We start from the raw sequence: 27,070 nt of genomic DNA on the forward strand, positions 1-27,070 counted from the left end.
TACTGTATGTATTCATTGTGTTTATTTGTATTTGTTGAACCCTGCTGAAAACAACAGAAAACATCACAGAAGTTCTAATGGATTTAATGGTTGTACTGGGAATTGCATTAATTTCAGTGGGAACTGTAATAGTTTCTTTGGGTCTCTATACTGTTAATGTTGTTGAAAACTGGATAATTTTATTTGACCTAATGACGTAAGGCAAAAAACACCATACATAGAGGATTGAATTGAACTGGATTTAATGGTAAACAGTTGACAGTACATAATGGTATTTGTAATGAAACGAATAGAATTTGTTTTGTTTTTGTTAAAATGGAAAATGGCAGATTTAAAAATATTTTTAAAATATATTTTTGATGTAAATGGTGAATCCGTCCATCTCTCATTTAGACAAGTCCTGAGCCACTGTTGGTTAAGCCAGATGTTGACAGAGAACTCAAACGTCAGTGTTATGAAAGTGCCACAGTGTTTACACTTAAAGGATTAGTCCATTTTCTTAAAAAAATCTAGATAATTTAATCACCACCACGTCATCCAAAATGTTGATGTCTTTCTTTGTTCAGTCGAGAAGAAATTATGTTTTTTGAGAAAAACATTCCAGGATTTTTCTAATTTTAAATGACTTTAATGGACCCCAACACGTCACGGTTTAAAATTACAGTTTCAATGGAGTTTCAAATGACACTAAACGATCAGCAACGAGGCATAAGGGTCTTATCTAGCGAAACGATTGTCATTTTCACAAGAAAAATAAAAAATATGCACTTTTAAACTACAATTTCTCGTCTACCTCCAGTGCTGTGACGCGCGAGCGCAACCTCGCGTAATTACGTATGCCGTGGAAAGTTCACGTGTTACATATATGAAATGCACATTTGCAGACGATTTTTAAACAATAAACTGACAAAAAGACATTATTAAGTATCATTCCACATACAACAACATCAGAACGGTCCTCTTTCTCCACACTTGTAAACACTGGGCATAGTTTCGCATACGTCATCCGTGACCTTTTGGCGTGATGACATATTAGGTGAGGTCGCGCTGGCGAGTCCGGAGATAGACGAGAAGTTGTGGTTTAAAAGTGCATATTTTACATTTTTCTTGTCAAAAATGACAATCGTTTCGCTAGATAAGACCCTTATGCCCCGTTTGAGAACGTTTAAAGTCCTTTGAAACTATGTTGAAACTGCAATTTTAAACGGTAACGTGTTGGGGTCCATTAAGTCCATTAAAATTAGCAAAATCCTGAAATGTTTTCCTCAAAAAAACTAATTTCTTCTAGACTGAACAAAGAAAGACATCAACATTTTGTATGACATGGAGGTCAAGTTAATTATCTGGATTTTTTTAAGAAAATTGACTAATCCTTTCATACAGCCAGCAATGGTTTACTTATAATTATCTCTGGGTATTAAAAAAGTATAGGAAAAGTATGTTAAAAGAAAAAATGCACATAGTACTTTTTCACCTTCCATCTGTGATTTAACAGACATCAAACTAAGTTTTAAAAGCTAACTCCAGTTGACCCGATCATGTCATTTAACACAGAGAGATCTGTCCAAAACTACAAAAATAAGGATTTTCAAAGCACATCGGTCAAGAATTTCATGCTACGTTGAGCTTGTCGAGATGCTCAAATAAACAGCAGAACAGTGCTTTAATAGTACTTGAATTACAGGAGAATTTAACATCAAATGTGACTTACCAGTACCCTTTGGTGTAATAAGGGTTTTTGCAGCCATATAACAGCATGTGATGGGCAGTGTCCATACTGGCATGTGGCACAAAGTCCACTGAATAGACAAAATAGAGAATTGGTTAGGAATTGAATGAAGCATCTTCAGTTATAATGAATACGTGAATCAATAAATCTTGATGAATCAGCAGTAACATTTTTTAAAAACTTTAAAATCTTATCTCACATGCACAACAAAAGAACACGCCATTTAAGACAATCATGAATATTTGCATGAAATGAAATCTCAGTAAAGAGGCTGTTTGGCATAAAACACCAGGAAAATCAATATACTGCCCAAAATAAAAATGATGACATAGTAAGGAATAGCCTCTCCCTCTCTCTCTTTCTCTGTCTCTCTATCTCTCTTTTATAGTTATAAATAAAAGATGGGATGTTTGATTGGTAGTAGCAGGTCAGACATAATGTAACTCAGACTAGTGCCTGTCTATGCACAATATAATAAAGTTTAAACTAATTTAACATTCTGTCTTTCTAATAAACTGCACATATTACAGCTCAAGGATCTTAACAATTAATCGATACTGATTACTTTAAACAGCCCATATCATGCAAAATATGTTGGACATAAATTTGTGTTGTTGGCACAACAACAATACAATGAAAAAAATCCACCCACTCAGTTTTAATCCCTTTTAAATCCTCATTAGACATGCTGTTTTGATTCTCTTGTTAATGTGATGTCACACTAACAAAGCCCCACCCACGGTCACTGACTGACTGGTTAACTTTACTAATGTTGTAGCACTAATGTGGCTAAAGATACTATTGTCCCAGACTGTATTCAAAGGAATCAAATCTATTATTAACCAAAAGCTGTAGCTCATTTGAATTTAAAGGTACACATTTGTAGTGGTGTGACGGTTGTCATGACCACTCCACCACCGCGGTGGTGCGGTGCCATCGCAGTTGTAAAGTGCAACCCGTGGTAGTGTGCACGTCACAAACGGCCAGCAGAGTTAGAGTTAGTGCGCTATTTGCAAGGAGAGGCAACTGACCAATACGCATTTTTTATGTGACTGTTGAGAGGGGACTGTGGGACAAATGTGCACAGGTGTCTCTATTTAACTAATTCTTACTCTCTAGAGTCAAGCACCCTGACGAAGGCCTGTTTGGGCTGAAACGCGTTGGTGATTTTACTTAGCCCTGTCTTAACAATAAAGGCTTTTTTTGTCGGCAGCAATAGCCCTGTGGTTAGTGCGGAGACATATAGCGCCAGTGCGCTCACGGCAACCCGAGTTCGATTCCCGGCTCTGTGGTCCTTTACCGGGCCTGCTCCCCTATCTCCACCCAACACTTTCCTGTCAACTCTCTACTGCAATATCCAAAAATAAAGGCTTAAAAAAACAATAAAGGCTTTTTACTTTCGTAACCTTGCTAGTGCCTGGATGTGGATTTTTTCTTATCGTTTTTGGAATATTGATTCCCCTTTTGGAGCACCCATAGTTATGTTTCTGAGTACCAGATGTGCCGCCCCTGAGTGATATTTTTCTCTCTACAGAGGACTGTGGGAGTTTGGACAGTAAATCTGACTTTGTTTGAGCTTGACAAACAGTGTGTGCATGAACCATGAGAAAGCCATGTCTCAATATCAGTGACTGGATGAATTGTATAAACCCCTGCATAAGCAAACAAAGGCCTGCGAGTCTAACCGTGAGAGGTTTCCAGTGACAACTGCAATCTCTCATGAACATTAACCAGGCAACTCTAAGATAAAGATTAGATGTGTATAAAATACTGAATACTTATAGAGACCTTGGTATAAAAAACTATTTTATACTCTACTCACCTATATAAGCCTCATGTAATGTTGGGACAGGAACAGCCATACAGATGTAGCTGTCAGACTGTCAGGGAAAAAAACAACACTCACATTAAAGCGTTTCTGTCATACATACACGTTTTATTGTAACATTGAGTACTAAACATAGCACTTTGTAAAAAAAGAGCCAATCTGGGGTTTAATGTAACTTTCATTCATATAATTTACAAAACAGCAAAACAATTTTTTCATTTTTTAAACTAGGGGTTAAAAGTTTTTTTTTTACAACAGGCCACATATTTGTAGCGCACCAAATTAAACATCTGTTACCATCTCTAAAAACAAGCACAAGCAGTGTACTGTAGTTCATCACTTTGACAGGTTGAAGGACATTAATGTTGCATACTGAACCAAAAACAAAACTAGAAACACATTTCAATAAGTCACATGTTTGCTGAAGGGAACTGTCAAGGTTGATGGGGAATTCATTTGAATGGAGACCAAACTGGAGAGAGATTTTAGTAAGTACACTGGATCCAGAAACAACAAAAAACTCCCAATCATATTTAGGCCTTGTACACCGTTTTAAACATGCAAATAGAAGAGTAGTCCACTCGCAATTCAGTGCAATCTGAAATAAAGATGTTCACCAATCCCAAGCCATTAAAAATGGAAATCCTTCATCACAGTTCACAAATATTATTTGGGCATATCAAAGGTTTGGTTTTAATCAGAAAGTAAGTGCTGATTAGCATATGATTTATGAACATGCTTGACAAGACATCATATGGACGGACATTGTCATTTGGAGATGGTGATACTTTTATCAATGTACAATAAGGTTCAGATTTTGACTCATCATCTTAGAAAATTTCTTCTGACTTCTGAAAGTTGTCATAAAGCACAAAACAGTAATACAGTTCATGACTGTTACGAGAAGCAGAGAAGGCTTGCCCGGTGTAAAAAAACATGGGATGTGGGATATTGAGAGGTGCAGGCCATATCTGGAAGGTTTGTCTTGACATATGATGCAGTACCAACATGGGTTTAACACCCAAAACAATCTTTATGACTCACAATGAACTTTTATGTATTTTAAATCCTGCTTCCCCAGACCATACAAATTGAATAATGGGGATAAGGTCCCTTTAAAAATAAATGACAATCCGAGAACAAAATGTTCTCATCTATATCATGTCGAAACGAAAACAATCCATGCTTCAGCGTTTTTTTTCCGCTGTTATAACAAGGAAACAGTGAAAACTACAATATTCAGTAAAACAAAAAAATGGGAAATGCCTGCATCGATTCTTATTGTACATGCTAGCTTTAATTCAGAGCATGCAAATATTATCATCTATACGTGCCTGTTTTGAACATGTTATGCATTTCGAAAACTATTCTTAAACATGTCGAAAGTTGTTAAAGAATTTCACTGATTCACATTTACAATTTTCTGGGTTTTAATGTGGCTTGGTCAGTTTGATTTAAGCACCCACACAATCTCATTCCTAACTTATAATGATTTGTCTGTCTATTAAACCTTTCACAGGAATCTTACGGAAAAATTTAAATATGCGTGGGCGCTGTCGCAGAGTCATCATGTAAAGATGTTTTTTTAACAGTGGGTTGCAATAATAATACTTGCTTGGTTCACTCACAATTTTCATCTGTGCTTTAACGCACTCACGTTCATTGTGCTTAGCTTTCATGGATGTGCAAACAGCATGCAAGCATGGATGAAGCTCATGTTCAGTGTGCTTTGCTTTCACGGATGCACAAGCGGCAAATTCACACTGACCGCGTGTGTCGTGGCTGTCTGTCTTTAAATACAACAGGATTACAACAGGTTTACTTTATTTTTAACAGTGTTAGGAACCGTGTTCCTGATGAATTTTTATGTTAATCTGCAATACCGCGATTATCCACTAGATGCACTTACCCAATTTATAAAAAAACTAAAGCCAAAACGTTATTTACAAATTTTAAACTCTGTATGTTTTGATAATCATTCTGAATCTGATCTTTTTTGCTAAACATTTTTTTTTAAAGAAAAATACCCACATTTAAGAGTTTATAAGCAGAAAAAAATATAGATAGGATGAAAGTTTTTTTCTTGTTTTGTTTGATTGTTTGTTTTTGGTTTGAAAGCAGAGGCTCTTTTCTTTCATTTGATATATTTGTATGTTTATATATTTTTAGAAGAACATTTTTCTGGAAGGCATTTTGTGAAACAAAAAATGCTGGTGGACAACTTTTAAACAAATGGCTTGCAGGGAATGAGTTAAAATGTTTATTTTACTATTGCACTGTTTTAAGGAAAATGAAAGGAAAAAAATTACTCTACTAAAAGGGAATTAAAAGGGATTTATTGTTTTTTTTCTTATACTTCCATTTAAAAATGTCTGGGTCTTACGCTGCGTACACATCAGCCGCAGTAGAGGCATCAACCACGAGTGATTTCAATGTTAAGTCAATGTGAAGACCCGTTGACGTGCGTCTGGAGATCTCGCGGCACAAATGAGGTGTTTAGCGCGGTGCGGTAGACGTGATTCTGCCTCATTTGCACGTCTATTTCGTGCAAATGGCACGAATTGAGCGCTGCCGTGGGAAATGCGCGAATTGAAAAATTTGAACTTTGCCGGAAAAACGTGACACGTTAACCAATCAGGAGCTTGCTCTAGTAGTGACGTGATTACAGAAGCGGAGTTGCAGAAGCCCCTTCCATGACGCAAATTTTGGTGTGAAGGTCTCGATGACTAGAATTTCACGCACGGCATTCATGCACGAATGAAGCGAGTAAACTCAAAATGTTCAAGCGCCAAACTAGACATCGTAGACGCGAATTTGACGCCTCAAACAAATGGTGTGAACCCACGGTTAAGATAGATTTTACTTGTCTAAATGAGGCCTGGATTGAAAAAAGTTTAGGAAACCCTGATGTATAGGTTTCAAACAGCTCTTTTCAACAACACAGTATCATTATTTCTTTCTGCATTTTATATTGAAAATATTTAAATCATCACAGAAGTACTGGGATAATAGATTACACTTTACATAAATACTTATGTTTACTAGGGGAAACACCTTCTTTCATGTGGTAATAAAACGTATTTATTGAATTCAATGAATCTTTCAGATTAAAAAAAAAATAATTCAAACTAATTAAACATTTTTAAAGAGATTCATATTTTGTCTTAAATAAATTCTCTGTTATTTGGTTTTCAGTTGGCATTCAGAACCGTGGAGAATTTATGATCTTCATTTAAAAACTAAAAGATTGGGATAATTTTTTCCATAATCATGCAGCCCTAATTTATATTTAAATATAGACTCCATGTCTCCAAAACCAATGTTCAAATCTAAAGTTCATCAAATCGAAACCATATAAATAAGGCTGGAATCATATCGACAAATGTATCACATTACTCAGCCCTACTGCAAACGGCAGCATACGACATAAGGATGAATCAATAACAGCAGAATTTTCAATTTGTTTGTTTTCCTTTAATGTGATTTTCCAAGCACATTAAAGGCAAATAGTTTGATCAATGATCTAGTTCCTCAGTGAGGTGTCTCAGCATTCCCTACAGCAGAGATGAATCACACGGCTATGACTCATAGATCTAAGCTGAGAACAAGAATAGAAACCTCTCCATACAGACAAACACCACACATGCTAGAGGAGCGACAGGGACGGCAGTTTTCAACAGACTCTTGGCTTTTCTTTGTTATTGCTATAAACAGCTACATCAGGCTGGACAGTGTTCTCTTGCTTCAAAATGACAAGGTTCAATGTGAATAGAGACCAGCGTCATAGCTAGAATCAACCATCTGACCATTAAGCTTGTATGTGCAATAATGAGTACAGTGCTAATCCATTACAACAGATCAATAGTGAAAAGACGCAACACAGATTTCAGCCCGACGGGAACCTCACATGAATACGTGAAAAATTAAAACTCGAAACATCTGTTGTGACAATCACATACACAAAATGTAAAAAAAAAAAAAAACTAAATAATATATGTTTAAATAATATGTTTTTGCTCTTACCTTTGTTGGAATCACCCCTGGTAGGCGAATATCCAGTGAAAAATTGTAAGGATTGGAGAGGACAAATGGCAGTCTGGTTTTGGAGCAGTCATTTGGGTCTGACCAGCCACTTTCCTGAAACCTATTAACAGAAAAAACAGTTTTAAATGGATTTGTAAAGCTGTGTCAGTGGTGTGTGGTTGCTAAACAGTTGCTAGGGTGCATAGGTGGTTCCGTATTGACTAGGCCTGCAACTAATGATTATTTTTATAATTGATTAATCAGGCGATTCTTTTTTTTTTCCGATTAATTGACTAATCAGATAAAAACCTAAATATTTACTCAATTAAAATTTTCACTAATTATAGCTAAATAATATGTGTAGAAGTGTACTTTTAAAAGTGCCACACACTACTACAAAGTTTTACTAATAGAATCTTTTTGATTTTTATATTTTATGCCTTAAATAAAATTTGTACCGATTTTAAAAATTGAAATATCAAAATATAAATAAACAAAATGAATCTTCAGGGATGTGCTGGTGAGGATATTTTGCCACAGATTAATAAATAGGACTGGGTCGATACCACATTTTCATGTCTGATTAGGGCTGTGGCGATAAATCGCGTGTCCCATTAAAAAAACCTGTCTAGAATCGATTCTGATTCGCAAGGCTGCGATTCTGTGTTTCATGCACAGCTTGTGCGTGTACTACGGCATTTGGTCAGTAGGAAGTCCTTATCAATCAAAAATCATTATGAGTCGGAGTCGTTTATAACGTGCATTTAAAAAAGCAACACTCGTTAAACAAAATCATTCAAAATATTCTTTATTATCGTGAAAATACCTGAAACAATCTAAAAAAACGGCAATACAAATATTCTTCTAGACATTTCCTTGAATAGGGTTTGTAATGCAGGGCTTGACATTAACTTTTTGAGGAACTTGTCCTTCGGACAAGTACATTTATGTTTCACTTGTCCATGCACAAAAGTCACTTGTCCGGGTAAAGATTTATAATATCATGTATTTTTTGTGTTTTGCTAATCAGTGGCGGAGCAAGCGATTTTTCATAGGGGTGGCCAGGCAGGGGCCAGCAGTTACTGTGGGGTGGCACATAAAATTTCTATCATCCAACCTTAAAATACTATTAAGTATTATAGGTGCGTTAATCACAATGATGTATAACATACAATTGCTACAATACTTTAATTAAAATGAAATGAGATTCACATACAATTTATATTCATAATTCAACCTTATGTTTTTTTTAACTATTTAATCAAATCAAACTTTTGAAATTTACTTTAAAACCAGGATTTATATCTCCCATTGCTAAAAAAACTATAGAGACCAGAAAATCACATGAATTTTGTAGGCCACTGAAATGTATTTTACTAAGATTCATTTGGCTGCTTCTTGCTGCTCTTTCTGAAGAATGATGCTATATCTGCTGCCTTTCTCTTCATTTTTTCCCACATTTCAATGATTGTCTGACATTAAAACACTAAAGCAAAACATTAAAACATTACCATGTTTTAAAAAACTTATTAGGGTAAATGTATCTAGATTATCTGTTATATATAAAATCAATCTAAGGGTGTTTTCACATATACACTGTTTAGGTCGGCCCAAATGACGTGTCGCTCCGAGTACGGTGCGTTTGGGTCAGTGTGAACACAACAGCCGCACTCGGGTGCGCACTAAACGGCCGCTCCGAGACCGCTCTAAACAGGTGGTCTCGGAGCGGCTGTTGCCGAACTCTGGGGCGACCCACCTGTGGTGTGAACACTGCCGGACCTCGGGCCGAACCAAATACAGGAAGTTCTCCACATGTTTGAGCCACTGGGCTTCCGTTGTGACGTGAGCCGGGTGTTATATTGTGGGTTAACAACAAACAAGCCAATCCTGGTCCGTTGCAGAGAGATTCGCTGTCTCCGTTAAGTTTGAGCTGATGATTTTATAAATGCATAGCTGTCCTCCACACACAAATAGTGACATTACGGGCTTTTTAGCAAACGGCTCCGTGAGAAAGGCTTTAATAGAACAGCTACGCAATTTCGCGTTAAAGCAAAGAAACTTCGCAAAGACGTGCATCGTTTATCTCCACATCTTGATAGCTGCGCTCTCTCTGTCAGGCTGGTTGTCGTGGAAACGTGGGGGTGGTCATGAGACGTAAGAGCGCTGACCAATGACAGCGCTGACCGTTGTCACATGGCGTACGGTGCGGCATTTCGAGTAAAGTAAAAAATATATATATGTGAACACGGACCGCACTAACTGAAAAATGATACAATGTATTTTGGTGCGCTCCGAGGCCGCACCACGGTGCGCACCAACATATGTGAAAACAACCTTAATCCTAGCATTTACACTGTAATGTTTGTGTGAGATTTTTGAATGTACAGTGACGAACTCTGACAGATTCAAATCGGCTGTCGCGCAGCGCGCACACACATAGGCGTGCTGAAAGAGAGATTCTCATTATAAAACAGACTCTTAAACACAATTTTAAGCCCATTATGTGTTTTTACCGAACTTTAGAAAAGAAAAAATATGGACTTAAATTGGCTTTTTTGACACACAGGGATGAAAACGCGGTTGAAGAGCCTGTAATTTACATTCACGCCGGCGCCTGAAGACATCACTCTCCACTCCATGCCGTCTCGCCCCTCCTTGTTCGGCGATCAGGTTTCATGCGCGCACAGCTTGTTTAGTAACAATAACAATAAACGTGTGTGTGTAAACGTGTGTGTGTGTGTGTGTGTGTGTGGACGCGCTGCGCTCTCTGTTCAATATTCCGCTCGGTGTTTGCGCTTCGCGTTCTGCTCTGTTGTTAACGGCACATAACGTTAAGTAACATTGTTTGAAATTTAACTTGTCCGGTCGGACAACTAATTTTCTCTTACACTTGTCCTTCAAAAAATCCACTTGTCCCGGACAAGCGGACAAGCCTTAATGTCGAGCCCTGTAATGCTACTTCTTCTGTGGCACAAATGGAGTTTCTCGGCATGTTGCTCAGTAAGTTGCATTTACGCCAAGTTGCCATGACAGTTAAGGTCCGTGTTGGTATCGCCAATATCGGACTAAGATACAGAATATCGGATCGGCCCACCCCTAATAATAATTTACTCATTTTAATCTTCAACTTAAAGGCCAACTCACACTGGTCAGACAACTACCAACTCCAACAGACATCCACATTCTAAATTCACATTCTTACAAGTCGTCACATTTGTTCAACAAAAGCCGTTTGTTTATGTTGTTACTGCTGAAACATCTACCACTGAGCTTCACATTTCCGTTTTACGTAATTGAGGTATTTGGCCAATCCCAATGCACTGGATAGCTAGCCAATCGGATGACACAACTCTTTCTCAGAAAAATAAGCTTTTTTCGAATCAACACGTTTCAGAAATGCGGGGCATAGAGGAGCTACAATAATGTACAGTATGTGGAAAATAATGCGTTTTTTAAACATAAACCATGCAAACACATTTGATTACACCAAATACACCAGGTAATGTGCTATTTAGCAACAAAATATTGGCCCTTTAAAGCACACCTTTGCAAAGTCAAAAAGATTAAAAACGACTAATCTAAAATGTTGTTATTGGAAAGTCTGTAAACTAATAATTTTTACATTTTATTGTGGACCTCAGAGAAAATAATTTTTAAAAAAGTGAAACGGCCCCCTTTAATACGTAAAATTAGGAATTTACTGAAATTCCAAATCCTTAAAGCATGTGCATTAGTGATAATACGCAAAATGCACACTTAAATAGAAATGCATAGACAGATGTTATGTGAACATGTGGAAAGTGTCAAAATAAAGGTACCTCATAACAATCGATTTATCATATCGTTAATTTACAAATGTTAAGAAAAAACAAATGTCTCACCTCTTGGTCCTGAGGTTTTGGAAATTGTGGCCATGGCTTTGACAGAAAAGTGCCACCACAAGCAAGCTGCATCCCAGCACGCCCATTCCTTACTGGATGTTTCAGTACAGAGCGATCAACAGAGGAAATGGGAGTGAGAATAAACAATCACTGCATCGATGCTGTTCTGTCACAATTCCTCAGAAACTTTGAGATATGATGCTTCTGCTCCCTGGATTCTCTTCCTATGAATTTTCTCCCTCTTTTGTTCTTTCAACTGGGCACTCGCTTGATCTGTTTGAAAGTACCGCCGAAACAGTCCCCGTCACTTTTGTCTGCGTGCTGAATGGCACGAGGGCTGTCCAGATGTAGCGTGACACCGCATAGAGAGGGGTAAAGGGAGAGATAAAAAACGCTTCTTGCTTCTCTCAGGTCGGGCAGAGCATGTCACCAATGCAGCATCAGGCTTCCATTAAAACCTGCAAAAACAATAGCCACAAAGAAGAAAATAAGAAAGATGAAAATTTACCATAACGTTATATACTATTTATCAAGTTCCAAAATGACCAGTGCACAACATTCATTTAATTTCCATACATAGAGTCTGTAAAGAGGATAAGAAAGGACTTTAAAGAAGGATGGTAATCCAATCGAAGCGGATTTTCTTCACAACACAGACAGACAGGAATTGCAGGGCATTAGCATTCACACTACCATTTTTAACATTGAACCAAAATAAGGTCACAACATGAATGGTCAGCTTTTATGACATGTATTTTGCCGATCATTCAAAACAATGCTGTGTGCTAAGCTAAAAGTGCTCACTGTATGACCATCTACATATAAGGGTATTTTTACCAGTGGGAAACTTGTGAAGGGCTTTATTATATGTTTAAAGGAATTCCTCTGTTATTTGCTCAAAGAAAAAAAAAACGTTCTTCCCATGTTAACAAACTTTGTGATTTATGGGCTCCCATCTTGTTATCACTGCCTGTTTTTAGTTAGTTTAGATGTCTATGGTCAGAGACTGCGTTCATATTTTAGTCGAACCGCACAACAGTGCGTTTGGAAGTGGACCAAGACCCACCTCTGCAGCAGTTTCGTTCTACAGCATTCACACTCGTACCAGAGTTTGTTTTACCGTGTGTCTCAATTCGTTCCCTAGCTCCCGAGGTCGTGAATCAGTATATCGTGTACACAGGTTCGGGCACTGGTAAGGACACTAGCTCACTTCACATTGGGACAATGTTCACTTATTTTTCTGTCACGTGGCTGCTTAAGCGCGTTGTAATCACTGCGTGAATCACAGCTGTTACTCATCAACAACCGGCAAAACCAACATCTCTCTGACTTAATTTTAAAAACAGTACATTGTGAAAAATGCTGTCATTATTCTCTTACATATCTGTGCATAAAATTGGAGGCATATAATTACATTTTAAATGTAATAAATATACTTACAATTTTAAATAAATATTATTATTTTAAATATTGAGTAGATTGTGGTCCCTTACTGTGTAGCAATGTGTGTTTATATTTACAACTAAAACAAACGTTTGTCTTTATAAAAGTTCTGTAACATTTCATGAAGTTTATTGAGTTGGATCACGTGATGTTCGGTTGGCGAGCTTCAGAAAAGGTCACGTGATTTCCGGTTAGGGAACATAGGGACCATCGATGCTCACTGGGTTTTGCGTTGCATTGTGGGAATTTTTAGGGAAGAACGGATTTTGCGATTGAGACAGCCCTTAAAATGGCCGACTCCCTGATCAGTGCCCTGACTACTGAACAAGGGAGCTGATTGAGACACACGGTTAATCAAACCAAACTTACCAAGGGTAAACAAGGGTACCTCTTTTAATAGTATTCAAAGTAAGAATTAGTATTTCCCAAACCGTAGTATGTAGAAATGAGTACATTTAAAGTACCCAGATGGTCTATACTGCTTCCGAAGAAAATTCAAAGTCCAAATCTCTGCGTGCAAAGGAGAGGGAACAACACACTCGCTGGTTTTAAACCTCTGTGCGCTAACAACCTCCCCAGTGCAAGAAAATGTCAGAGCCGAATCATGCGCATTACAAGTTCAGGTGCTAGAAGGAGTCCATGCGGCGCGCATTCAGTTCCGAGCAAAAGTCCAAAACACACGCATTAAAGAGACATTCCACTTTTTGCTCATATATGCTTAAATATGCTCCCCTAGAGTTAAACATTTGATTTTTACCGTTTTGGATAAAAATAACCAAAGAGTTTGGATATTTTTCCTACTTAAGTCCAGGTGCGTGTGAGAAGGAATCCGCAGGCGTTACGTTACAAGCTCTCTCGCGCAAAGTAAAGCCCACAATAGGGTTGTGCCGATAGGCGATAGTATCGTGTATCGACGATCTTCAGACACATCGCCAATGGCAGGTTTTCATGGCGATAGTCATGACGATAGTTGGCGAATGGTTACTATTATTATTATTATCATCATAGTTTTACATTAACACCCACATTGCATGCTTTTCCTCGCATGAGGGTTTGTGGGCTTCACTTTACGTGGAGGGCTTGTAAAGAGAGAATTCCTTCTTGCACGTACCTGCACTTAATGCGCGCGTCTTGGACTCCTTCTAGCACCTGCGTCTTGACCAGCTGCGCTTCTCTCTGTCTCACGTGCACGCGCTCTCGCGTCTGTCCGAAGTCGAAACATAAACTAAAGTAGTAATCCTTATGTCTTTGTTCAGTTTAATGCGTTTCATGCGAGCTGAGGCAAACTTTACTTTTTGATTAAAATATGACCCGCTGCATGGCGCCTCTCTCACTCTCGCGTACGTGCAGAGAGCTGCGCTCTGTCCGAAGTCAGATCACTATGTATTAATCCTGTTTATGATATGAATTTCAAGGAGTTGTAGCAATACATCCCTCGTGTTTAATATATGATTGTGTAAAATATGATCGCGTTCCGCTGGACCGATGCATTTAAAAAGGCTCATCTGAGAGCACCACTGCTTGACACGTGTAACCTTCTGCAACAGCACTAAACAAATGCATTGATTTGTTTGTATGTGCACGCACGTGTGTGCAGATGCATGTTTTTAGTTATTAAGTAATCATGGTTAGGGTTTTAATGACGCGCTCGCATTAATGGCATCAGTTTTAAGAAGGTTGCGGTCATGACGGTGTTGCTCTTGTTCTTTTTTGTCCACCCATCAAGTAACTTGTTATAATGAGTAAAAAAAAAAAAAGAGTAAACTAGTGCCCCGCTCCCCGATACTATCGTGTATCGCCGATCTCACAGGCTGACGATAGGACGATCTCAAAATAGGGCATATCGCCCAACACTAGCCCACAAACCCTCTTATGCGAGAAAAAGCATGCAATGCGCATGTTATTGTAAAACTATGATGATAATAATAATAACCAGTGGCAACTATCCTCATGAAAGCCGGCTATTGGCGATATGTCTGTTTATATGATCTGACGATACTATTATATTCCCATCAATTCTGCCTACTAGAGATCTGCATGTGTAATTGCATGTCGATGCAAACAACTACACAAAAGAATAAATTAAAAACATAGTCTACGCTGAAGGTCTGATGCAGCAGTATAAATCAGCCTTCAGTATGCCCAATTACACACTTTTAGGACATAGTATAGGTAGGGGAACTGGGATGCAGCATCTAAGTGCTACTGTCACATATCAGTGAGGTCACTTGTACGCCACTAAGAGCGCACTTACATTAGGGTAACCCAACCAAACCATGACCTAAAGCAATTTCCCCCCTCCCTACTACCCCAGAAGTGCGCACTTACACTGTTCTTAAGCGATCCGAGCCTGGGCACTCCTCGTCATTAGGATGCGATTGTTTTGAAGAAAACAGGAAGTGCTCTCTTAACACTATAGAGCGCTTTTTATTCTGCGACGTTTGGTTTGCTATAACACACAGCCCTCTCACATGCCTATCATATTGCTTAGTTGATCTGTCGCGTGTGCAGCTTAGACCTTCACATTCACGCTGCGCGCATAAGAAGGTTTAAATGAAGCCAGATGAAGGTGAGTGGTCGTGAAATTTACGTCTCTCGTTTTGAACCACGCTCTGGCGCAATTTCCGATCACACTGCATGTTTCGCGCCTGAGCCCAAGTGAACCGCGCTCCAGCCCAACTCTGCAAACCAGCCAGGGCGATCCACAGAGCGATCACATTAGTCAAACAAACCAGGCTTTGGGGGTCAAACGTGCCCAGGCGTGGTTTGGATTGTGTGAGTGTGCAATTATGGGAATTATGGGATTTTTAAATGTAATTTAAAGTAATTACAAAGTGTTCACAACACATATACAAACAACAGAATCTGAGAGAAAACATCAATAAAATCAATGAGATGCAGAAACAGTCGCTGTCATGTCTGCCCTAATGGCATGGACCCAAGTGTTTCGTAAAGGCAGATGTTTTATGATGTAAATGAAGGACTATTTCAAAGGAGAGAAAAACAATGACAGTGAAAACAATTCAGACATGGAAGAATTGAAAGCTTTTAGTAAAAGAATAAAAGCTGAACAAAATAACAAAATCGTCTTGTTTTTATATGGGAAATTAACAAAATACTTTCTGGGCCACATGATATCAACTATACTGTAGTCAACTAACACAAATAGGCACAAATAAGTGGATGTGACCAAAATCTTATATCATGATATGAGTTATTTTATATCATGATAGAGTTGTCTTTTTCTTTAATAAGGTTTTAATGTTGTTAAAATCTTTAATACCATTGACTTTTCATAATTCTTACCAATATCACAAAAAACAAACAAAACTCAAACTCACTAAAGATAAACAGTAAGTAACTAAATAAGGATAATAAATTATATTTATAGAGATTTTCTCGCTGTTTGACATACAGAAGTGGTAACTTCCCCTTTAAGACCAAAGTCCCGATCTAATATTCTGCTACAAGTGTGTTTTCTTTTTCAGCTGTTTTCTTTCTCTTAAGACCCAAAATCTCATGTTAATTTGTGTTTAGTCCAAAATCTGAAAAAAAAAGTCCAAAATCTCTACCAGCTGACAAATTTCTACCGCTTTATTAAACCTACCAGTTTATCCCCCACCCCTAGGCACAAAGTATTTTGGTTTCTGGCAATAGCCTACATGTCAAAAACAAATGATCATTTGAAAATAAATTTAGTCCAAGGCATAAACAAGTAGTGGCAGTTTTCTGGACAGAATTTAGGTTAAGTCAGGACTAGGCCTTACAAAAAAACATAATTGTGTTCATCTTGAGACAAAACAATGACACTAAAATATGATAAGATATGTAAGGGGGAAATGTTCTTAAATAAACGCAGCTAAACCATGCATTTTAGTCTGGGACTAGGATATGTTTTAGTTAGTTCCTTAGTTAGTTTCAAGCTAAACTGATTCTTTTACATTATTAAAACATCTTATTGTTGAATGCAGTAAACTTGTTTCCCCCTGTGCCTCCAATTTACTTACAACTGTTTATTGTAGTTTAGGATTTCACACAAATTCACAAAAATCTGTTGCGGGAACAGTAAGAAAAAAAACGCTGCTGTTTAATATCCTTATTGTGTGTGGGAGTGTGATAAATGAGAGCATGTGAAACAAGCTTAAACAAGTTCCATTGTAAACGCCAGTGGCAAAACTACTCCAGAACCTTTAACTACTTTACAATAAAAGAAGAACACATAAATATTTGTTATAATTAAGGTAACTACAGGAAACATTTGGTTAAGGTAACATCTGATCACAATCTTTTAAACCTCTGTAATTTCTTTATGGAGACACAAATACGTAGATACATATTATGTTCTCTTTTAGTATACGTCCTTGCTTTAGTTAAACACTAACAAAGAGAGCAAAAATGAATACTTGTGTGTCAAAGAACCACTGAAATTCAATGGTTTTGCTGTGCCACCATATTTAAACTTAGCATACAGCTGATCTGATGCTGATTACACAACGTATCAATTGCTAAATAAGCTCAAAATATCCATAGTTTTCTCTCATAAACACATTGATTCATTTCAGAACGCGTAGTTTATATTAACCTACTGAAGTCATGTGAATTAGTTTCATGATGGATGGATGTGGTTTGCCTTATTTAACCATATAAAAAGTTGGGATGCACCAATATGTAGGCCTATTATCAGTATCAGCAGATAAAAGCATTTTCCCATTGTGGGACCAAGATCTTGGGACCAAGATTATATACTGGCAATCAAAAGGGGTGAAAAACGCATTAAAAGTCATAGGTTGTGATTATTATGAGCTGGGATCGACCGATATGGATTTTTGAGTGCCGATACCGATATTTGTTTCATCAGCCTTAGCCGATGACCGATACAGGCTGCCGATTTTCTTGAGCCAATACTGCTTTTGCTCACTCAATTTACATCATAAAAATTATACAATGGTGCCAAATGTCTCAATTTTAAAAAGTTACATTTATTAAACTATATTTAACAAATAAAAACAGGTGAGGGTGCTATGGAGCCATGAACTGCACTCTCCACAATGACGAGAAACTATCAGCAAAGGATATTGATTTCTAGCACTTTACTACTACAAATATATATAGAGAGAGATGAGAAATAAAAACCCGCTTTGTCCAGCTATGATCAGCTGTTAGGCCGAGCTTTCGATGTTGTCATGGAAAGCATGACCTGCAATCGCTTGTGGCTTCCAGCACTCTGTCTGTAAATAATGCCGTAAAAAAAAATTGCCGAACACACACAGCAGCCACGTATCGTCCAATGCTGATACACATAAAACTCGCAAAAATGCCGATACTGCTGTTTGTATGCTCTGCACCTAGGATTTCATGACACAATTTGTAAGCTAAAAGTAGAAGTCGCCCGATACGTTTTTTTTTTTTTTTTTGATGGCCTTTGCAAATATGAAGCAAGCAAGTGGCCGATTATTAAAAATATATTATTATAGTAACATACAAACAGTTAGTGAAACTAAAACATATTCATGCAATATTCACAAATAAAAAAAACTTGAGGTAATGAGGTTAAAATTGTAATGAGGTTAAATATTGAATGCTTATTAATTAAGATAAGTATAATTAATGACAAAAACAGTATTTAATTCCTTAATATCACTTTCTTAAAAGTTAAATATATATTATTAGACCAAAAAATATTTGTGTCTGTTCTTCTGTTTTGTCATTGTAAAACAATACAAAAACACACCAATTACACGGCCTATGTTAAATATTTGCTTAGATCGAGGCATGTCCCTGCTGAAAAAAACAGCATCAAACCAGCATGGACCAGCGTGGGAATTATGCTGGTCTATGCTGGTGGTCACCAGCATACCAGCACCAAAACACAACATATGCTGGTCTTGCTGGTATGCTGTTTTTTTCAGCAGGGGTAGCATCAAAACAGAACAATGTCTTTTCCTCCAAACATACACACAGCTTTCTGGCTTGGCATTGAGTGATACTGGTTCTTAAGTGCGGGGAAAACAGCATCTTATTTATAAGTTACAGACAGCACGCACATATTCGAGGAAGAGCCGGATTTCTCATTTTTTATGAGGTAAATTTGTTCCAGTTTGTTGTCGCCAGTTGTAGTTACGCTGGGCTGCGGATATGAGACCTCACAGAACTGTTTGAGTGACACCCTGTTGCTTGCCGGACTCGAAGTGTTACGTTATAAAGGTAATGATGAATAGTTATCTCATTGTCTTTTAGACGTTGGCTGTGTGTTTGACTTTGTGCAATGCCGCATGAGCCGGTAATGATTTAAAAGCATATGAAGCAGTTTGCTCTGGAGTTGCTCTCACGGTGCTTTGGTGTCGTACGCCAACCGGTCTGTGGGTCACTGCTTGGGCTCGGAGTGTACTTATCTTGGAAGACAATGCTAATGTGCTATAGTGACCCAACTGGAGAATCTATCGGCCAGACGGAAAGATGTATCGGCCTCTGCAATATATTGGTCGACCACTAGTTAAAAGCCAATCTACTGCTATCTATTGGTGTCTGCAGATGTCATTCTAAGTATCGGTATTGGCACAGACATTTTGTACTGACGGATCTGTCTCTAATCAATAAAATGATGGCATTTTATAATTATTTGTTTGGTTTTCAACTGAAGAAATGAAGTCATATACATCTTAAGTAAATTATGAAAGGATTTTCGTGTTTTGATTAACTATTTCTTGTGGGAATTTTTTTTTTTTATATATCTGTAGGACAAAATCAAAGTGTATTAGACAGAAACAGTATATTTTGTGAATTTATCATTATAAAGTGTAAAATGTACACATATCAAAATGACAGAAAAACAGGTTATCATCTCCCTTTTCATCAGCTCACGAGTCACGATGCTATTACATTTCAAAGAAATCCATCCCAAACATCTGCCTTCAAACTCACGATCATATCAAACCACTAAGAGCATCACAACAGCCAAATCTATTGATCCCGGCATGCTTTCCAACACACACCATCGATCATCCTGCAAATATCAATCAGTAACTCAATACACTCGTTCAAAACATATTTGCTCAAGCAAGCACACTTTAGACCCATGACTCTTTTCAGTATGCAGTTCAATTGTGTTCCACATAACAACAACACATGCACCACTACATTTACCGCATTAAACAAAACAAAACAAGAAAAGAGTCAGACAGCAGATAAAAAGCTGATTTTTCAAAACAGACAAATATGTAAAACAGACTGCCTACCAAAGACGCTGTTCACATTGATTTCTGAAGCACGGCAGAAAGCAGACGTGAGACAACAGGCAAACTGCTTCCTTACTGCAGACTGTGACTCACTGAGAGAGAGAGAGAGAGAGAGAGAGAGAGAGACACAGAGAGAACGAGCGACAGAGGCAATGGGAGGGGAGATAAAGAGGGCTGTCCAGCCTTCTGTTTGACATCATCATCATCACACACAGGACCCGATGAGAAGGTAACTATGGTAATGACTGCACACACCCACAGGCAGTCACCAACGGTTACCATGGTCACCAGCCCCATGAGTGTCTTCCTCCACATTGATGTATTGTTGCGTTTAAACAGCCGTGAGCTTTCATATGCAGCAATGCAACATAACATAAAACAGCTATGTTTGCACAATCACTTTATTTGATTGACAATTTTATTAACAGGTGCGATTCAGTTTATATGCGGTTTTCAAGGCAGATACAACGGCAGGATGAACATGATGAAAGATTTTGTAATAACATCTTTCAACTAAGAGAACACAAAGCACAGGAGTGCACAATGGACAGATGATCACCATTGTGCAGCGTGATGAAAAGCAATGACTTATTATGCAAATTGTCATATTTATTATAAATTTACTAGTAAGTCACAACAATCAGTTGCACTTGGTAACATATTTTAAGCTATCTTATAATGACACCCAACAGGCAATCACAATTATGATTTGTCAAGTTATAAAAGAATGTTATGCAAGACCACACATTATTATCCAGTATATCAATTACAGTGACTCTCTCTTACAAATGAAGTTATACAGTAGACATTCATTCATTACCAATGAAGTGAAATCAGGTCCAGCATCCTTTTCAATATAAATGGCAGTTGAATATATTATGTCTCAATGTAGGGAAAGGGTATTTTGGTCTGGATATTTAAAGTAGTGTTGTATGAATCCTGATCCATCCAGATCATTAACCGGATCCTCTTTCTGTCTCCACTAACCCAGATCTCTTTTGGTCCAACGACTGCTGTTAACTAGCCTGAGTTTCCCCATGCTGCCTTGTGCGCAAATTTATTCACGCTGCAAGTCTAGCATGGAAACTATGGACCTTTTTTTGCCCCTGAAATAGGGAACCAATCACAGAACGGGGAGGGGGCAGCAAGACGATGACGACGTCTATGCGACACACTGTAGCAGTTTTGTTTATCCAACACAGCAGACACAAAGTTACTTTTTAATGCAGCCTTAAATAGTGTTCATAGTAATTTGGATGCAAGTTTATTTAAAAAAGAGCAACTTTTGGCATTAAACAATTTCATATCCAAGAAGGATGTTTGTATATGGTAAGACATGATAGCCACAGAGTTTTATAGGACCAACCTGCTAGGCATCGTTGTAGACGAAGTACAATTAACTTGGTAAGTGGTATTTATTAATATCATATTGTATTATGCCTGTACTGTGGTTGTCACAGTGCCACTAAATTGTGTTGCTTTTCAATATCAATATACAGCTACCAATTTAGTTGCAAAGGTTTCAGCTGTTTGCACACGTAAGTTACCCAATAAAAGCTGTTTACATTTGAATTGATGTCGCTCTACATACGTGATCGGGTATAATTGAAACGACTGGCAATGAGCTACGTACAGACGCATTTGATAGACATTCGTAGTGCCCAATAAACGGCTCTGGGCATTCGTAAACTACGCCTCAAATACGAGAAAATGAGCATATGGTTCCCAGACCACGTCTCATTCTCTATGAGACTGGTCTGGTGTTAGCCAGGCTAGCTGTTAACACTGTTGCACGTATTAAAAATAAAGCGTTTGCATCTCTCTCTATCTTTTGGCCTGAACAATCTCATAACTACATATCCCAGCTTATCTGCCGAGCCTTTAGCAAGTATCTGCCAGAAGTCCTTAACTTGTAAACATGCTGGTGAGCTACGGATCCAGATCAGTCATAGTATACTCACCGGAAACATAGCTGAATCCAAACAAAAGGCTCAAAACACTCAACATCTCCTTAGTGAATCCACGATCTACAGACCCCGATTTGCTGATTTACAGTTGTTGAGTGGCTCAAACATGGCAGACTTGTCACAGATGTCAATAATTAGGAGGTAATATTTGCCATATTTCTTTTATCTCAAGTGGCATATAATATAGAGTTATCTTGGAGAAAGGCTTTATTTGGATATTGCATTTAGAAGCCCGGATCAACTATGCCCCCCTTCCATTCAGAAGACCTTTTACTGTTTGTAAACAATGATGACGTGGCAGCGTATGAGTGCGCATTTTGGCAACGGAATTATGGCAAGAATCAGCAGTGAAGCAAAACAGACAGAGAAAGTTTACTTTAGAAAAAAATTTACTTTATCAACTTTTTCAAACACAGCTACCAGATCAGTGTACTATAGTGGAGTGAATAGAAGATGTTAGCAGATGCCCAAATATAAAGTGGCCAGATACATGTATATTAGTATATGATATTAGTGCAACCAAACGCAACAAACAGAAATTTTGATGCTGGAAAATAGTTTTGATAAACCTTCTGAGTTGCTAACACGTTAGAACCACTGGGGAACAACACCACTTCTGTTGCCAAAATGCGCGCGCAAGGTATTTGATCACATGCACTGTAAAAGGGTCCATTCAGAACCCCAAATCAACTAGCCCCCATACTGTGATACTGACTGTGACTCGTAAAACCTGGATCTGTACAGTGATTGACTCAGAAAGACTTGTGTCTGTAAATTGACTCGACTTTGGCATCTCTAATTTAAAAGATGACAAAAGGTTTAGGAGGATGATGAACCCACAATGTTGTGTGTTTGTCTTACACAAGGCAGTATTTCTGCATGAGGAGCATTTATATTTGTGACCCTGGAACTAGGGATGCACAATTAATCAAAAAAACTAATCAGGATTTCAATTACAGGTGAAACAATTACAAAATCGATAAAAAAAATTATTCTGAAATTAAAGAATGTGTTTATGAGATAAATAAAATTGATAAATTGATGTCTCATTTAGCCATTCATCATTCATAGTTCCCAATAATTAATTAATCTATTAATCAACAATATTAATAGCAATTGCAACACCAAAATGAATAATCAACTATAAAGATTTTTTTATTTTGTCACAATCGTGCAACCTGGACCTGGACCACAAAACCAGTCATAAGAATTCCATTTTCTGAAATTGAGCTTCATACATCTGAAATAAGCTTTCCATTGATGTATGGTTTGTTAAGATGGGACAATATTTGGCCGATATACAACTATTTAAAAAATCTGGAATCTCAGGGTGCAAAAAATTAAAATATTGAGAAAATCGCCTATAAAGTTGTCCAAATGAAGGCAACTGCATCCAATCACAAGTTTTGATACATTTACAGAAGGAAATTTACAAAATATCCTTATTTTCCTAATAATTTTTGCCAGAAAAAAAGAACTACAAAAATACCTGTGCTACTTATGACTAGTTTTGTGTCACATTTGGCATACACTTTTATCCAAAGCGAGTTACACTGAATTCAAGCTATACAGTTTGTATGTTATCGCTGCTAAAGCTGAACCACAGGAACTTATTTATTCCATTTTACAGTGAGAGAAAAACATTGTGGGCATGGTGATGATGCCAAAAAAGATGATGACTTATCTGCAGGCCAAAAGTATCCAAGCATAACGATTGTACAGACCTTTTTTTATTATGAGGCATTTTGAATAGGACCGTCTGTCAGATGTTTAAATGTAAACTCCAGCGTTTGTAAATCTAGTCTCATCTAAATACAGCTAACAATAATGATAATAAGCATAACAATTTAAACATGTGACCCAATCTGTTAAAACCCAGCTCAAGTAATTTTATTAATGATTGACTATTTTTCAAATCAATGTTAAGAACATTCTGTTAAAATATAAACTTGATTTTTTTTATGTTAACGGAGTATGGTCATGACAAAGACTGAAATTAATGTGAAATCAGAAAATGAAATCAAACTTTGATGCTCCTGATCTCAACTACATTATATGGCCAGGCCGTTTTTCCCGGACAGGGATTAGACGACTACTAGACTAAATCCCTGTCTGGGAAACCACCCCTATGAGACTTTAGCCTGGACAGGGTCAGATGTTCTGAAACTCCAGGAATCAGGCTAAAAACACGACCTACAACGTCCCAATTTATACATTAATTGTACTATTTTGTACAGGAATATAATCAGTCCCAAATTATGTTTTTGAAAATATGTCCCAGAAGATTGAAATGCGTGCTACGTGGTTGGTCTCTTATTTCCAGTAAAAATGTAAAGTTCACACTTTAGTTATTATGACCCAGCACTTGCATACTACTACGCTATGCAGTGCACTAAATTGTGCAACGTTTCCGATCAAAAACAGCTGATAGTTTTAGGGCAGAAGTGCGTGGGTGAAATAGGACACTCTGCTTTTGCGTGAAGGCTGTGACAGCTTTTCAACGCACCTGCAGCTTACATTAAGCATATGATAAATGTCCAATATAATAATTATAATATTACTATAAAATAAACTAATACATTTTAAATAAATTATCTTCCCAGATGTTAACTATTATTTTAGTCCGTCATAAACTTAACTTAATTTCATAATTCATACAAGACAACATAAACAATTTGGATTTTTTACCATGAATGGGCATATTACAGTATCACCGTGTGACTAAACTAAATGCAACCTAAATAAAAAATAATTGTCATCCAAAGTCTGGAAAATTATATAATTTTACGACACATACAAATGATCTTTTTAAAAGCTTTATCTAAAAAAACCGTTAGCTCCACACTTCTGTACTGTTACACACCATTAAACTTCATGCTTTACAGTCAAACTTCGGATGTTTTGGCATAAAATAAAATTCCCCAACGCCGTACATAACTCAACTCTTAATGCTAAAAGTTGTATAAAAACTGTATGATAACATGTAAACGTGATTAGCCTGCTGTGCTAACTAATGACGTCGTGTGAAGTTCAGTGAACGTCACTGACTGAATTAAAACCAAGAATATGTGCAGCGAAACACTCTTACAAACGGTCACTTTATTAATGACTTATTTAAGACTTTAAAAGCATGAGATACCTCCTGCACAAAAAACGGTTAATTACCTTAACTTGCTATGTTGTTTTCTTCCTTCTTCTTCCTGTCAGACCAGTATAATCGAGCTTACGAGTGAAACTACAAAGTGACGTCTTATTTTTCTTCTTCTTTGGTTTACCGGCGATTCGCATGCTATGTGTATATCGCCATCTATTGGCTTGTTGTGCAACAGTCAACTAAGAAGCACTCAAAATCCACTTTTTTTGGAAATCCCGTGTTTTGCTAATCCAGGATCAGGTAAACCAACTCACTTTTGTCCTAGTTTTTCAAAGTAAAATTGGATCACCCTGATTCAGATACATACTTTTTTAGATTAGCAAATCTGAATTAAAAGGGATCTATTAGCTAGCTAGCAGGTAGTCTTGTCGGTATGGGGTCACTAGTGTTTTTCTTGAAGAGACTTTTTATTTCTGTAGGCTACTTTGCCCTAAAAAAAAAAAAAATAGATTATACACAAACACATTTAAAAAACATAAATTTTAAGTCATAAAGAGGCTGAATGTCCAGTAGTTAACATTTGTAGATATGCCGGTTGTTAAAACCTTTTGATTGTATGGTTTCTGGTGATTGTGATTTTAATGAATATACTGTACAGTGCCAAATCACAGTTAAAGTTAAGGATTACTTTTGTTAAAATTAAATGTTAAATATTTTGGTTTGCTATTTTTTATATGAGGGATTTATATGGAATTTTTCTTTCTTAATTGACTGGAAGGTTTAAATGGTAGCCCAATGTTATACTTTGAATACTTTATCATTTAACTGAACTGAACAAAATTTTAACAAACAAATGACACATTTATAAATATTAATAGAAATGTTGTATTGACTAAATGTATAGGTTTATAGGTTTTAGTAACATTTTATTAGAAGTTATATTACATTTTTGTTCTTGAAATCCACCCTTCTGATGGAATCAGAATAATCCTACTTTTGGGGATCAAACAAATCCCAATCTTACTAAAATGTTTTGACCAACACAAAGTGACGATTTGATCCACAAAACCTAGATTGGATTTTGTGATCCAATTCAGAATCGTGATTGAAATTCAGAATCCATTTTTTTCATATATTCTAAAATTACATAATACTGTACACACTCATCTTAAACTCACATAAACCCCTTATGTGCCCCAAATATAAATAAAAAGAAATGAAACTTGAGTAACTCAGCCTTAACCTGCTTATTACTGCCTCCTTCCTGTTTCCATCAATATGACTTCTTAAAATGGCAGATTTGTTCGTTTTTATTCATGTGCCTTTCTTTAAAACTCAATTCCATGAATTGTTTTTGGTAGCTTTTCTAGCTTTTTGAATATTTTATTTTAACACACCCTTGCTCACCCTTGTATTGTACAAACAGAATAACATATTAAATCTTTGGTACTGGACTGTTCAGTAATATTGCTCTCCTCAACCTGGATAACTTTTGAATAAATTTGTGATTTAATGTGATTTAGATCAAACTTGAGCTGTGTTGGTCACATGGATCATGTATTGTGATTCACAGTCCTAAGGCCAACAACTATAACAACAGGAAGTGTGACACTTACAGCATACTTTAAAATAGTCCTCGTATTTATTATTTAAATTCATGTTCATGGTTTTGCCAGAGCCACCACATGACATCATGTGACAGTGACAGTAGTGCTTAAGCGGCTTGCTTCATTTATTCTTCCCCGCACTTTTTATTTCATTATTTATTTCAGAAACTTTTTTATTTCACACACACACACACACACACACACACACACACACACACACACACACACACACACACACACACACACACACACACACACACACA

At 37.1% G+C, this 27,070-nt stretch overlaps 1 protein-coding gene across 4 annotated transcripts in view; it reads right to left on the minus strand.

The window, feature by feature from the left end:
- The window catches only part of pam (peptidylglycine alpha-amidating monooxygenase), a 67,012-nt gene extending 41,603 nt beyond the window's left edge, over window positions 1–25,409 (minus strand). The window contains exons 1-6 of one of the 4 annotated variants that reach the window (XM_073873972.1): window positions 25,272–25,339; window positions 20,140–20,231; window positions 11,462–11,919; window positions 7,581–7,701; window positions 3,552–3,609; window positions 1,712–1,799 (exon numbers count right to left, since the gene is read on the minus strand). In XM_073873972.1, coding sequence (XP_073730073.1) covers window positions 1,712–1,799; window positions 3,552–3,609; window positions 7,581–7,701; window positions 11,462–11,547 — 353 coding nt within the window. In that variant the 5' untranslated portion in view covers window positions 11,548–11,919; window positions 20,140–20,231; window positions 25,272–25,339. Of the gene's footprint in view, window positions 1–1,711; window positions 1,800–3,551; window positions 3,610–7,580; window positions 7,702–11,461; window positions 11,920–20,139; window positions 20,232–25,271 lie in introns of all 4 variants that reach the window. The other 3 variants (XM_073873970.1, XM_073873973.1, XM_073873971.1) reach the window with 3 other exon arrangements.
- Window positions 25,410–27,070: the final 1,661 nt, after the last annotated feature.

Source organism: Misgurnus anguillicaudatus, chromosome 12 (assembly GCF_027580225.2).
Source record: "Misgurnus anguillicaudatus chromosome 12, ASM2758022v2, whole genome shotgun sequence".
NCBI lineage: Eukaryota > Metazoa > Chordata > Actinopteri > Cypriniformes > Cobitidae > Misgurnus > Misgurnus anguillicaudatus.